The 16,069-nt window shown below is 42.2% G+C and overlaps 1 protein-coding gene across 2 annotated transcripts in view; it reads left to right on the top strand.

The window, feature by feature from the left end:
• The first annotated feature begins 578 nt into the window (after nucleotides 1–578).
• Nucleotides 579–16,069, top strand: part of dvl1a (dishevelled segment polarity protein 1a) — a 30,131-nt gene continuing 14,640 nt past the window's right edge. For both annotated transcript variants that reach the window (XM_049582294.1, XM_049582293.1), the window contains exons 1-4: nucleotides 579–1,054; nucleotides 6,016–6,085; nucleotides 10,790–10,911; nucleotides 13,490–13,608. In XM_049582294.1, coding sequence (XP_049438251.1) covers nucleotides 885–1,054; nucleotides 6,016–6,085; nucleotides 10,790–10,911; nucleotides 13,490–13,608 — 481 coding nt within the window. In that variant the 5' untranslated portion in view covers nucleotides 579–884. The remainder of the gene's footprint in view (nucleotides 1,055–6,015; nucleotides 6,086–10,789; nucleotides 10,912–13,489; nucleotides 13,609–16,069) is intronic.

Raw genomic sequence — 16,069 nt, 5'->3', positions numbered from 1 at the left:
GCAGTATATTGAGCATATTAAATAGTATTCTGGTTGAATTAAACGTAATGAACTTAATAATTTATGGGATTTTGCCTTAACTACCGTATTCCTGAAATGGGATTCAGTTTTGTTTGTTTTTGCTTTTGTTTTGTTTTTCCTTCTATGGGAAGACCCCACAGGCCCAATTTTATTGTGTCCCCCCATTTCTCAAATCAAAGCTACGCCCTTGGGTCATCATATATTTCAAACTACATATATTTTTTTCATTTGAATATTTATATCTAATATTATTTTTATAGATTTTTTGGAATATATTTAATTGTATTAAATTAAATAAATATTGAGTTTAATTGTTTCTGCTTCACACAGTAGCCTAATAGTCCACTGTTACACCAGACTTGATGGTAATAATTAAAAACTAAATCAGTGCCCAGGTTTGATGAAGCCAGTGCACTTCCTCTTTGTTCCAGCCATGCCTGTACATCATCACCGTGTACAGTATGAGTGCATTGTATAAGACAGGCGCACAGGCCTGCGCACAGCCCAGACACACCACTAGATGACAGCACTGTCTCACCAATTAGCCTGTGAAAAATAGCAATATTCCCAGCTCCATATCGCAAGGATGTGGACTGTCCCTTCCTGTTTTAGTGCCGAGAGAGCCACCGTACCGACTCACACCGGAGCAGGAATACGGGCACTCCGAACGCGATTATGTCTGGATCCTTACCGTGTCGGTCCAAAACACGGTGCTGCGTTTTCCATCGTGGGCTGTACAGGTTAATGTATTAGAGAGGGTTGTGATGTTATTCTACGGGTAGCTGGTAACATAGCAGGCCTGTTTATTGCGCTGCCAACCCTTGTTCCTTTCCTGTGTCAATGATTGTCCTCCCCTCACTCTCATGGCGGAGACTAAAATAATATATCACATAGACGAGGAGGAGACTCCTTATCTGGTCAAACTCTCCGTTTCTCCAGAGAAAGTCACCTTAGCGGATTTTAAAAATGTCCTCAACAATCGTCCGGTCAACAGCTACAAATTCTTCTTCAAATCCATGGACCAGGATTTTGGGTAAGTGGCCACCATGATTATTATTAGCCCGTTCGTCTGGCTCACTTGCTATTTATTAATGCAGTGTGTGTGAATGTGTATGTATGTGTGTGTGTGTGTGTGTGTGTGTGTGTGTGTGTGTGTTTAGGCTTTATAAATAAGCGTATTACAGGCCGTCATAGGCAACATTGTTACATGTGTGCAAACTACAGTGCCATGTCTGTTTCCATGCGCCTGGCACCTGCTCATTATTACTATCCTGTGCGCAGTGGAGGAGACACACGAGTGTTTGAAGTGATACCAGATCTGTCCAGAGCCCTAATGACGCAGCCCTGCATGCATTACACACAGCCAGACCCCTGCTCCCCTTATTAATGTCAACGTATTAACCCATGTTAGTGCCAGTATATGAAGCATGTGGGGTATAAATGTGGGAGCAGTGTTGACAAAGCGTCCACATGTTCAAGTTCTCAGGTTTCACGTTGTTTTGTTTTGTGATTTTCACCATAGATCAGAAGAAATAACCATTTAATAATTATATATATATATATATTAAAATGTTCTCCCTAATAGCCTGGGAAGTGTTCATTATTTACAGATGCACACACACACAATGGCCTGCAGGTGAATCCCAAGGGAATATGGCACTCACAAGCCAGTGGTTGTGACTGTTAGCTATGTAATCATGCAGCCACCTTTTTGCATTTAATTGCCCCAGAGGAGAGGATAAGGCAAACAGTGCTTCATCATCATAACCTTGTTTTTCTATTGAGTATTCTATTATAGACTGTGTTATAACAGTGATGCATTCAGGTGCAATAATGCTGTGTATGCTGCTCATCACACCCCACAGTCTGTGGCTAGTCTGTCAGGTGTTTAGAGACATGAGAAGAGAGAAAGTAAATTAATTATTAAACCTAGAGTCATATTTTAACCTGATTATGTTGCAGCATTAGTTATGGAACAAAATAGAAGATTTTAAGAAGAAGTTTTTGGACTAATTGAGTAGAATTTGTCTGTGCTGTAACTCATTTTATCATTTTTTATGCTGAATTTTACCTCACAGGAGCTACTTCCTCTAATCACTCCATGCAGGATTTAAGGAATAATAGAATAATTCCTTTCTCTTTCTCCTTTCTCTCTCTCTGCCTCTCTTTATAATCCCATCCTGATTTTCAGGAGTTACACCATGTCTACACAGCCCTTCAGCTCTCTTGGTCAGCGACTTGTCTCGGGCCTCTGCTGAGGATGACATATTTGTGTCAAGGCCTGTTTCTCATTCCAGTCTGAACAGTCATACACGGAGGCCCACACACACACACATTAATATCTAGCACTGTAATCGCAATCACGATTGGAGGAAATGCAGAGGCAGGCAGTGTCTATAGAGCCAAGCGTCACACATTTCCACTGCAGCCTGACCTTGTGAGGGAAACTGGCTCTTCCTGGTAGCAGGCTAGGCTTGGTGCGCCGCTTTGTCCCCCCAGCCCCGGCTTCCTGCCTCTGTTGCACTGCGGGCCGGCCTGCTCTCTGGGCCTCAGGTGATCGACAAGCAGATTATGGAAACAAACAAAGCATGTTTGCTTTCTCCACATGGAGACGTGGCTCCGTGTTGCTGAACACAGCGGCTACAGTAGGCCAACCAGCTCCTGCATGTGCATCAACAAAGCGTGGTAAATGATGGCGTGAATTGGACATTGTTAAATGGCTGTGTATTCACACAGAGCTGTCATACACAGTTTATAAAGGCGTCTCCATCAGCATTCCAGCCTTTGAGTTAAGGTTGAATATTCAGGCTCAGTGAGTGCCGTATGGTACTGGCACAGTATGGAAGCAAACCCAGTCAAAGGCACAGAGGATAGCAGCGCTTTGTGGTAGCCATTCTGGCTGTACTGCATACACACAGACAGTATGGCTGCTGGAGAATTAGCTAGGGAGGAATAAGACTGCTGAGCAGAGAGGGAAAACATCAAATCCCTTGCAGTTATAGACAGTGTTTGAAATGTAAATGAGCAGTCAGTGCAAGGTCCTCTGTAGTAGACCCCCTGCTGTGCAGGAAAAACCAGCCATTTTCTTATGGGATTGCTGAACTACATTTGTGCTGGCAATATCAGCTCTCTAAGCAATGGCCACACGAATGTGATAAACGGCTTGCCCCCAAAACGCCTCAGCTTACCGCAGTGAACATGTCATTTCAGCTCCCCTTGGAGACGCATGGAATACATGTAACCATGGGCTGTGGCATTTCTGTCCACACAACAGAGCACAGCAAATTAAACGATGAACGTCTCTTTGTGCACATTTCATACCTCAGTTGTTTTTTCTCCCCCCCGTAATATTCATTCATTCATCAATATTCATAAGACAGGAAGCTTATTGAGGCTGTGTTGTTTTCAAGCAGCCCACTTGGCTTTTTCGCAGACTTCAAGGTGATGATATGGCGTTTTGTCATTGCCACTGGTGGTGAGTGGGTTTGAGACCTCACTATAATGCAAGTCACAGAGGCACTCTGGAGCTGAGGAAGCAGCCAAGCTGAAGCTCTGAAAGAAACAGTCTTGTTTGTGCTTTAGAAAATAGGGGGCTGGTAGGGGAATCTTTCTTCTGCTGAGGTAGGGGTGCTAAGCCCCTGTAGTTAGAGGACAAAAATCTGCAGCTTTTTGCACAAATGCACCCCTGCCTTACCTCGCCTGTTCTTGCTGTTTGAGGATTGTGGCAGATTTCGACGGCTATGCTGCATTTATGTGTCATAGCATAAACAACAGCACTTTGAATGTGATATTAAGTGTCAGATAGTGACATAATGAACGGAAAACGACTTATAACATCTGAACATTGTTATTATGATGCTGCGAAAATCACATGGTTACAGTTCTAAATGTGACATCAGCAGCCTACATGCTATTATTAACAGGTTTCAAGGTGGTTCAAGTTGAATTTAGCTGTTTACCTTTTCAGTCTCCGTGTCATATTGAAGTCTATCCATTCACAATCTTGTTTAACTACAAATATTTTGCTTCCCTGTTTATAGTATCATTAGCATCAGCCCACCAAAGTCCTTGGGCTGCTGGCCGGTGTTGGCTGGCTTCTCCTCCTGCCCCTGGTTTCTGGTTTAGGCTGCAACTACCCAGCCCTCCTCTGTCTCTCAAAGCATAAACAAACACATCTAATCTTCCCCAGCTACACAAATATCCCCGGCAGCGGAATATTCGGCGATCACCAGGATAAATCTTGTCATTATCCTGTGAAATCTGTTAAGACCTATTTAAGCTGTCAGCTCCAAGAAGTCAGATCTGTGACAGCAGCCCACACCAGACATATGCTTCTCTAAACAGAGGTTACAGTTTGTTTGTGTGTGTGCGTGTGTGTGTGCTTGTTAAAGAGTTGAGGGTGGAACAAACACTGTTGTTGATATCAGATGGGAGCTGAAAAGAATGCAGGCCACGGGTGTTTTACAGCATGATAAAGACGTCATCTGTTATGATTGGAATTGTGTCTTAGTTCATCTGGTTTCAGTTCTTTTAACAGACACGGACATGTTTAAGAGATTTATTTTGCATGCCAGTTCTTTCAGGAACCGTAAAAACGCTGTCACGCTGCTGGAAGTGGAACAGGCGACCTTATTCCTGTCAAACTACTCAAAAGAAGAAGCGTTGCTGATATTTTATTTGCACAGGGGCCACTCCCACATCCTCACAAGTCACCTTACAGCTGGTCATGCAACTTGAGAGAGAGGATGCAAACACTTCCTACCTAACGAGCAGCCCGGCAGAGTCAGCCCTCGCCTCCCTCCCTTTTCCTCCCTGAGGTGGAACAGGCCACAGCGGCAGACTCTGTGGTCGTCAGTCCCAGCCACAAGGCTACGTTATCTCCGTCCACCACTCCCAGCAATCCTGCTCCCACAGCAGCAAAGCGCTGAAAAACACAACCGGCTTGGCTAATCATTTCAGTAGCGGGGAAGTTCTGGCAAACAAGAAGTGGGGTGGGGGGAGCTGTAAAGTCACTGTCAGAGAGACACCCCTGCGTAAAATCTTCTTAGGCTTTTCCTGCTGCTCTCAAGTCGTGCCTCTCCCTTTTCATGTACCGTGTTCAAAGCCAAGAAGCTAATATGAGATCTCCAGAGTCTCAGAAATGCTTGCTTGTATCAATTCTGGGAAAATCCTCGGCAGAAAAAAAACAAACAATGCACACAAAAACATACAGGAGGTTATAATGGAAAGTGGTTAATATATCAGGGTGTTTTTACCCCCTGTGTCTGTGTGGGTGTGTGTCGGTGTGTATGTAAGGTGTTTGCCAGCTCATCTCCTGTACCCCTTGGCTAGCTCCAGGCTTGTTCTACTTGACACAAGCCGAGCAGGTGTGGCGACCGGTTGCTGCTGAACTGTGTCCCAGCAGGTCAAAGGGTAACTGGGAGGTATTTTTGTAGGGAATTTACAGCCAAAGACGAACACACTGAGGGAGCCTCACACACACTAGATCACTCTATTAATACACACCCCTGTGCCTTGACGCCCTGTTGTCGCCGCTCTGAGGATTTTCCTACACACACATACATACATAAAACATTCACACAGACACTTATCTATGTGTCTATCTATCAACAGTGGCTCATTGTGAAACACGCTCACCTGCGCAGGTTAGACTCATTCATTACAGATTTATGGCCCTGTCCTTGTCAGTGTGAGCGGCCCTTATCACATTGTTGTGCTTAGTGATACAGACAGCCATGATGTCCATAAATCAATAAGTAGAGACTCAGAGTGGGAGCATCATCCCTGCTGCTACGTGAGCTAGCAAGGGTGCAGAGCTGGTTTGAAAGCCATGTGGAAAATGTGACTGACAAAGTCTGAATGTCTCTCTCAGTGTAAATGCATCAACGAGGCAGAGGAAGGGGAAGTTTCCTCAGAGTAGGCCGTGTTGTTTTGTCGAGCTGGGTCCTTCTCCTGGTCCGTTAGCCTGACTGTGTCTGTCTGCTTCTTCCCCAGGGTTGTCAAAGAAGAGATTTCCGATGACAACGCCAAGCTGCCCTGCTTCAACGGGAGAGTGGTGTCCTGGGTAAGTGAGATGGATGGTGCACCCATGCTGCCCCTCTCTGCAGGCTGTGCAGCCTCAGCTCGATCCAAAGATATGCAGAGCACTCACGGATCATGTAAATCATGCCGTGTAACGCCTCCACACAGCTTTTTAAACACTCTTCACCTCCATCTCACTGTTCAACTCTATTATATAGGTGTGAGTGATTCCATTAGGTAGTAAACTTAGCCATTGTTGCAAAGCACAGTCGGAGGTGACTAAGTTTGACAGCTAAAACAAGAAATACCATAGCATATTGACTTCTGTAGCTTTATAGTGATTTGTAATCATGGAAGATAAGCAGTGCTGGGAGCCCAAGTTTCCCTACGGGGACAATAAAGTATAATAAATCAAATCAACCTGTCATGTTAAAGGAGGATTTACATCTTAATCATTGCTCAGACACAGGCTAAAGCTCCAGCTTTAAATATTGATGGAGGACTAAAAGCAAGAATGTATAAATTAGTTTGACAGGCTGCATGTTGAATCTACTCAGGTTTTTGTTTTTTTTAAGCAACCTAGTATAAGAATATCATGATTTATTGATCTTGGTGGGGAAATTCATTAGTTTGCCCCAGAGGGAGGTCAGAGGTCAGAGTCAGTGACACAGAGGTAGCTACAGAGTCGTTATTGACCATCTCTCTTAATATCACTTAAGCAGTGTTGATCGTAACAGCAGAGCTTGAAGCCTGTACTTAAATGTGGTCACACTCTACCACACTGTAGCTCAACAACTAGTTTATGAATCATGCAAATATGCATCTTCATGAGTCATTCAAAAGTTGATTCACCAGAATTACTCCATACACACCAAACCAGTGATTCCAAATTTTCTTCAAAGCAGAACACCCTTTCATAAAGAGGTTTGTTTTCATGCGACCGCCCTCTGACTGCAGGTGATTCTCAAAGATGTTAACGTTTTTATTAAAATGATTCAGGATTGTTGGTTACTGTTTGTTAACATGCTCGCCAGTGGAAGTGAAAGTAAAAGCCAACCTCAGGTTCACTCTTGTTTGGCGTTTTGCCTCACAGTATTTACATTTTTCCAAAGCCGTGTTTCTTGGATGTTTGCTGGATTTTTGCTGCTCATGGTCTGGCACCTGGTGGCTACCTTTTTGTAAAGCTTAGACGTCACCTGAGAGCTATGGGGGTGCATGCCCATAAACGTCCATAAACCGCCACACACTTCTAGTGGGTCAGGAGTGAATGTTGAGAGGGATAACTCCTCGAGTCTATACATAGTTTGTTTTTTGTTTTTTTAGGAAAATCCTGCATAGTATATCTTTAAATAATAATAGCAATAAACCTTATTTATAAAGCACCTTTCATACAAGAAATGCACATGAAACTAGGCATTGATTCGTAAAATCACAGAATTATAATAAAACTATTAATCATGAAATCAGAGCTACAGCAGTGTGAAGCGTAAAAGAAAGTTTCAGACCTGTATCAGGACGTCAGAGCTAGTTAAAGGCTGAAGTGAACAGATACGTTTTTAGCTTTCTTTTGAAAATATTTAGCGAGCTAGCTTCCCTGATAGCGTATTTCATAGCTTTGGTGAGTAAATGACAAAGGCTGCATCCCTGATCTTCTTCAGGCTGTTTCTGAGAAGCAGCAGCAGATGATCGCAGCGTTCTTGGAGGCAAAAAGTTAACAAGGGAGTTAGCAATGTAGCTCGGTCCCAGCACATGTAGGGCTTTGTATACGGGGAGGAGGAGCTCAAAATCAATTTTAAATGTAAAATAAACAAATTAAATACATTTTTAACATATGGCTTTAATCTTGCACACAGTGCCCATTGTTTAATAACTTATATCAGAAGCCTGTAATGCAGTTAATAGAAGTTACTGTTGTAAGTGTATTTTTGCTGCTTCAGTGATATAAACCAGAATATCAGAGTTTCTTTATGCCCCAATTATCAGTACAAATCTTTACAGAATTTGCCTTGTTATTACATAATTTTACATAATTTGCCTTCTGTTTTTTAAAACCACAGTAAAAAATGGAAATGAACAAATCTTGGGATTAGGGCTGTGACGATATTGTAAGGTTGACTTATTGGTACTTTTACAAAATATTTACACAAGGAGATTTTTGATAAACAATCATCAGTAATGTGGGTATAATGACAAAGTGGGTAAAGGCAAATAACAGAAGAGCTAGAACAGTTTGGTAAGTTCAGAGAATTACATCACTTTACTGTAACGGAGCCTTTAAAACGAGGAAAAAAACAACACTTACGATATTATGATAACCAAAATCTAAGATAGTATTCAGTCCCATATCATGGCATCAATAAAATATTTATATTATTCCGCACCCTTTTACCAGCACTTTATTAAACTTTATTATAACAATATTCCATTCAGCTTTATTATAACAGCACTTCATTTAACTCTATTTTTAACTTTGTAAAAGTACCTTGTTTAAAGGGATAGTGCACCCAAAAATGAAAATTCCGCCATTATCTACTCACACATATGCTAAGGGAGGCTCAGGTGAAGTTTTAGAGTCCTCACATCCCTTGCAGAGATCCCAGTGGAGAGGAGGTAGCAACACAAAGCCCCGACATAAAAAGTTGTTTGGAAAAACATCATTTGAACTCTGTTTAGCCTCATTGTAGGCTGCAGCTCTAACTGCCTCTCTGTACACCGCGTTCACATGTGTGCGCTTGCGTGAGACCGTGAGACATGGGCACCGCCTTCATGTGTGTTCACGTGCTTTCGCTGGTCTCATGTGCAAGCGCGCACACAGGCTAAAAACATCCGAATTGTCTGTCTATTTTTATTGCTGTCTTATTGATTTTAATGCCTATTTATTATCTTGATTTTAGCTTTGGCCTTATTTTATCTTTTACTAGACAACATTTTATGGTGGTATTATTTGTGTTATTCTTCTTGTGTTTTAGTTATGTTTTGTTTTAGCACTTTGTAACTGAGTTTTGAAAGGTGCTATATAAATAAAGTTTATTATTATTAAGCCACTTTTTTGCAGCAGCAAAATATATCTAGTGGACTGAAAAAGCACTTGAATTGAAAGTTTAATTTGTATTTGTCATATTAATACTTTATATAATTAAAAAAAATTGACGCTTGGCTCTGTGTGACGATACGATTTTGCCACACAAGAAAATTGCAATATTATGTCGTATCGATTTTTTTCCTCCGCCCCTACTGTTCATATGTCTGATTTGATTTGTGGGGTGGGGAATGTACACCATGTCAAGTATGTTGTGATGCACCGATCTGATCCACAGTATCAGTATCGGGGCTGATACTGTGAATACACAGAGACCACAACTGATTCACATTAAAAAGAGTTTCTTCATCAATGACATTACAAAAATGTTGTTTCCACTCTCACTATGCAGGAATTGTCAGCTACTATTTGCAAACAGTATTGCCAGCGAAAGTGAAAGCCAACTCTAGCTTTGTCTGCTTGGTGTTTCACCTCACCATATTTTTGTTTTTTGTTTTGGCACTATGTCCGTGAGTTTCATAGCTTCCTCTTGGAATGCGTGCTGCTCACGCTCTGGCACCTGTTAGCTATGTTTTTATAAAGTTCCAACCTCACCTGCGTTTTGCGCCCAGAAACATGATGAACACAGCAAAATAAGAAGAAAATAAGAAAATACAAGCAGAGGGTAGAGTGTCTGCAGATAAATACACAGGCACACACGTCTACCGCATCATAAGAGAACATTGAGAGGAATTACTTTCCTATGAGTCAATACATTGTTTTTCTCTCAGGAAAATCCTGCATAGTTTACCTTTAAGTCACATCAGGCTGTCCACAGCTCCACAGCAATCTCTGGCCTCATGTTGCCTTACATAAAATAATTAGCTCGCTCCGTACATTGTGCTTTACAGACTTTAAATAAGGGGAAGAGAGGGCCCTGCTATCGGATAAGGAATCAGGATCGGGGAGAAAAAGACATAGGTATTTTTCTTTCACAAAGCTGTCAAACACTGAAAGAAAATATTTTTATGAAGCAGTTTTCCATGAAACTGGAGAATAAGGGACCAAAGCAGAGTCTGCTCATTCTTATGACAGAAAGCCAGTCAACACACACCAGACACAGGCAGAGGAGGTGATGGAAAATGCAAAACTGCTTTCAGTTTTTGAGATGAAGCACATAAAAAGTAGCCCACAGGGTTCATTTAAGAATCCAGCGACTCCTCGGTGACACCTGTGAATCCCAGTGCTGGCATCAGAATGATCACGGTCCATACAGTTGTTATTCTTTCCACGGCTGCCGCCTTCAACTTTCATTATTCTGGCTCAGATGAAAGGAGAGCAGTCGTATCTGTGGGTCATTGTACATCATCCTTTGTACTGACACTCAACTCAGTAAAAGCATGGTGGTCTTTTAAGTTTGTATGTCGTTTGCTGTTTCTCAAGTTGTTTGTGTGCAGCCACCAGTCATCTCCAGGCCTCTTTGCAGCATCTCATTTCATAGCCTTTTCCTCACGCGTACTTGTACACAAGATGTGTTTGTCTCTGGTGCCGGCATCACTGTGTGTTTATCTTTGAGTGTCGCAAAGTCTGTTGAGGTCTCTTTTGATCTTCTCCCTCCTCACTATGGGGCCTATATCATTCAACAGAATATTTATTATTGTTTGTGTTTCTCTCGGAGCTGAATGTGTCTGGTCTAATCTTTCCTATGCTTCAACTTCTCTCTCTCAGTTGGTCCTGGCAGAAAGCGCCCACTCTGATGGAGGATCTCAGTGCACGGAGAGCCATCCAGAGCTGCCCCCTCCTCTCGAGAGAACAGGGGGCATCGGAGACTCGCGGCCCCCCTCCTTCCAGTAAGTAGGCTGATTACTGCCTGTCATATATGCACAATTTCACACACACACAGGCATGTAGGCAGGTGTATTCAAGCACACAGTCCTGTGCAGTGGGTGACCTTTTTATATCACAGCGTGCCATATGTGCTAATCAGAACGTGGAAAGCTCATCAGAGAGATTTGTCAGCACAGGCTCGTATGGGAGGTGTAGGTGGTCCGTGAGCCTGTGTGTGAATATGGCATGAAGTATGTGCTGAAGCCTGAGTGCAGGAAAATGCATGGGTGTGAGCATTTCTCCCACTTGGTGTGTGTATGTTCCCTCCCGCCCACTCAACCGTGGAATAAGGCGTTAGTCCGCTCGTCGATGTAAACATGATGTGTACGCCGCCAGTGCTGCTGATTCTTGAAATAGCCTTCACAGCATAAACATCTTCAGGCAAATACTGGCACTCAGTGAGGCCCATTGTGTTCAGTCACTCAGAGCATTCATCCATACTCGGCTAATAAAGGCATATGTGGCTCTAAAAGCTCAGACATGGAGACCGTCTTGATGACTGTTACCTGAACAGACTTTGACTTCAAACTGGTAGATTAGAGAATATCTCTGCACTTGCTAAGGAGAAGTCCCGAGCTAAATATAGCGAGAAGTGCCGGGGGCAGTGGGGGCGAGGGTTGTTGCCATTACAGCGCTAGAGCAATATGGCTGAGGCTCTATATTGAGAACATGCAATCTGTCATGTCTCAGTGTATCTCTTTATCCAGTGTTTGACATCTCAGCTCGCTTTTGCCCTCTATGGGCTGCCCCCTGCTGTTTGGCTGTCAGCTGTTCTGATGATTTTATTGTTCCTGGATAGCTTTCACTGGGACTACCGCCACCTTGTGGAGCCAAACGACAGTGTGCCGGCCCCCTTACCCCCACGTCATATCCCCCACCTCCTCCCTCCCACCCTCCCTCACTCTCCCTTTCTCTTCCCCTCTTTGAGTCAGACAGGCAGGCCTTTCTCTCAGAGAAACAGCGTGGTGAATTCCCTATAGCGAACCTCCTCTCTTTCTGAAATGAATCCAGTCTTCCACCCTTTACCTCTCTCTGTAAATAGCTAGAATATTATTACCACTTCATTTTCTCTTGTGCTTTATTCATGCATTTGATGTGTTTGTCGGCGTGAATGGCTCTATTTGATGAGCACACAGAATAGGTGTTTTGGGCAGAGAATGCACACAACTGATGTGCTTCTGCGTGGTAATCCGGATTAACGGACATTAAAAGCACCCATCTCCATTTCCCAAGAGGGAGGGGGTGGCGATTGGCAGCAGAGAGGGGGCAGCAGAGGAGGGGGGGTTGAAAGGGGGGGGCATTTGTTCACAGCTGCAGCCTAGCGCCTTGGATAATCTCCCCCCGGATCAGCAGACCTGCCGCCCGGCTGGTCAGCAGCCATCGACAGCCTAACAGACAGGCAGTTACCACCACATCAATCATCACGCTGCTGTACGATCACTGCCATTAGAGATGCATCCAAACTATGCATCTACAGTGATATTTGCACACATGCGCTGACCTGTGCTGGTGCAGCCCGGCCCAGGTGCACCCATTAGCACCCCGTAGCAGAAGCGTGTAAGCATGCCTCATTGAGCACTTTATCCCGCTGAGTGAACACAGCAGACACAGCATCTTGTCTGCTCTTGTGTTTTTAATTTGCATTGATCATCCACACACTGCCACTGAGGTGTGTGAGAACATTGCTTTTAAACCATCGCTGGACAATGTTCACGTTCTGTGCCTCTTTTGTTCCGTTGATGCACTATGAATATGACACTGTTTGTATACGTGCATCGTCGCTTGAGCGTGCATGAATGCATGAATGCGCTTGCATGCAAGTACGATTATTTATGCAGGTGTAAAGTACATGTTGCACACATGCCTAAGTGTGTGTGACAGGCTGACAGGGTTGAGTTGAGTTCTCACCAGCTTCAGGTTTCCTCGGTTCCCGGTGGCTGCGTAGGTCCCTTAACCCCGGTGCCTGAGGCCACGGCGTCTCCAGCCCTCTGACAGAATAACAATCTGCCCTCCAGAACCCCCAGACTCCTCCCCAGACCTCAAGTACACAGGCCAGCTTATTGCTCAGCCCACACCTGATCTACCACTTCTCGCTTTTTTATGCAATCTGTCATTCTCCGCTCTCTGTCTCTCTCCCAATCATGCTCCAGGCACCATCTGGGCTTTCAATAGGTCTCATTAATGCCAGCGTTGTCCAGAATGGCTCCCTCTCAGGGTATCTGGTCATTAATGACACTTAGTGAAAAACGCATCACATACCACACAACAATGAAACTGCTATTTTTGCCAGAGGGATTGAATTTGAAACAGAGTTATAATATGAGTTGCATATCCCCCTAAGGCTGAATGGCAGGCAAACAGATATTATAACAGACAGAAGTATATTGTAGCAGGGGATTATGTTCAGGAGTGTTGGTCACAGGCTGGCGAGAGAATTAATTTGAAAGAGTTTCTGTGAGAGAGAGAGACAGAGGGAGTGTGTGTGTGTGTTTTGTACATCATTATGAATCTGACTGAAGTTTTCCGATGTGTGTATTGCAGTGCCAATGCGGTGAGCAGTCGAGATGGCCTGGACACCGAGACGGGAACAGAGTCTCTCCTGAGCCACCGCAGAGAGCGAGAGAGAGAGCGGGCACGGAGGAGAGCTCGAGAAACCGAGCGTGAGTATTATCAGCCAGGAACAGATGGATCCTAAAAATGCAATTATCCTGTCATTTCCAACTTATTACATTTCAGTGCCTCTTACTCAACACTTAACTTTTTCGCTCTGCACAAGTCACTCACCAGAAGAAGAAAAAAAAAAGTGGACAGACAGCAGACATGTATGAAAAGAGGCCCTCAGGGACTGCATGGTGTGTGTCGAACTGTAGCTATGTAAGACCGAGAAAGACGTAGACATCCAAGTTCTTGGAAGAGCGAAGAAAGTAAGGAGTGAATAAGTTCACTGCATGTCAAACTTTTGGAATTCACTGTCTTCCCCGATGATTGTCCTTCTTGTGTTTCCTGTGTGTGGCTCAGGTTTATGGTCAGAGGCTGTTTTCCACTCAGTAGTCACACTCCAATCTTGTACGATGATTATACCCTGTCAGAAGACACCAGTGTTTTGTGAAATATCACAGGAAAGTCTCTTGCAGCCATTGTTGAGATATAAATGCGACCATCTACAGTCAACCTGAAGAAGAAAATGTCAGGATCTGTCTCTTAAAAGCCCTGGAGAGCCATTTGTAAGAGTGAACACATCTGCTTTATTGTTTTGGCATTTGACTGCAGCAATTTCTGTTAAAATCACTTTGGTAGGAGAGAGACAGCTTTCTTTCTGCTCCTTCAAAAGAGCTGCTCTCCTTTACAGGCTCTATGTTTTTAGTATGAGAGTCTGCCAGGCAAAGTGACATGACTGCACTCTCTACAGCAGAGGACAGGGCAGGGCTGGGCGATATGGAGATAATCAAATATCACGATATTTTCACCAAATACCACAATATAGGAGTTGGATATATATTGACTGTACTCAATGTATTGCGCTACTTGCTCCACATGGGATGATTGAAATGACTATATCACGGACAACAAGTATAAAAGGTCATGTTTTTTAAGCCACTGGATCAAACACATCATACACACTCCCCTGCCCATCCAGACCACTCACCTCTGAACGATAGTGTGTGAGGCAAGCCATGTGTGTTCGTACCTGCAGGGCTCCAGACAGCAACCATTTAGTCGTATTTTGCGACCATGGAGCACCAGTGCCACTTGCAAACCCTCACGTTTAATGGCATCACTTTAACGGTTTAGCTAACTGCTAACATCTAACTGTTGAGCCAATGCTTTACGTTCACAACAAAAACATCAACATTTCTGGCCCGAGACGAAGAGGGTGCTGAAGAATAAAAGCACAAGTGGTTCCGATTTGTTTTATTATAACTATAATTTGTTTAACTTTATTATAACAGTACTTTATTTTACTCAGTTACATCAGTACTCTATTTAACTTTATTATAACAGCACTTAAATTAACTTTACAAGACCTGCAGTACTTTAACTTTATTATAACGGTACATTATTCACCTTTATTATAGTAGTAATTTATTTTTATTATAACAGTACCTTCTTAAAATTTATTATATTGATACTATATTTAACTTAATTACTTTAATTAAAAATTATTTATGTAACTTTACTATTAAAGTCTTTTATTAAAATTTTAATAGAGAAGCACTTTAACATATTAAGAACAGTACTTTAGCTGTCTTATAACAGTTATAACATTATCTTTATTATAACAGTACCTTATTTAGCTTTATGATATCAATTCTATATATAACTAAATTATAACAGCACTTAATTTAACTTTATTATAACAGTACTTCATTTAACTTTAAAAGAGAAGTACTTAAACTTTATTGTAACAATACTTTATTTAACTTTATTATATAACAGTACTTAATTTAAATTTATTGTAAAAGTATTATAATTAACTTTGAACAGTTGTTTACATTATTATTAAAGTACTTTGGTTAACTTTATTAAAACAGTTCTCTGTTTTACTTTATTATTTAACTTTATTGTTTTTATTAAACAACAGTACTTTAACTTATATAAACTTTAAAATATATAACTACATTATTGAACTTTATTGTAACGGTACTTAACTTTGTGATAACAATTCTAACCTACCTTCATTATAAGAGTATTCTAAGGTTATTATAACAGTACTTTATTTAACTGTATTGTAACAGTAGTTTAGTAGTCTACAGTAGTTAAGAGGAGATTTCAAAATATCGAGATGTATACTGTGTATTGAGATACAACCTTAAAAATTTTGCAGTATTATTTATACGCCACATTGCCCAGTTCTGTAGTGATGATATTATAAGACTGATTAATCAGTGCTTTAACAAAGTATTTACACAATGACATTTTTGATTGGTCATCATCAGTAATGTGATTTGTAATGACTAAGTGGGAAGAGACAAATCATAGAGCAGTCTGCCAAGTTCAGGAAATGACATCACTTTACTGTAATGCAGCCTTTAAAACCAGGAAAACACAACACTTAGGATATTACGCCATCCAAAATCTAATCTACCTACTCTCATACACTATCATATCATGAAATTGATA

This window comes from Epinephelus fuscoguttatus, linkage group LG7 (assembly GCF_011397635.1).
Source record: "Epinephelus fuscoguttatus linkage group LG7, E.fuscoguttatus.final_Chr_v1".
In the NCBI taxonomy this organism is placed as follows: Eukaryota; Metazoa; Chordata; class Actinopteri; order Perciformes; family Serranidae; genus Epinephelus; species Epinephelus fuscoguttatus.
Note: the sequence above shows the minus strand (reverse complement) of the source record. Positions and strands in the feature narration are given on the sequence as shown.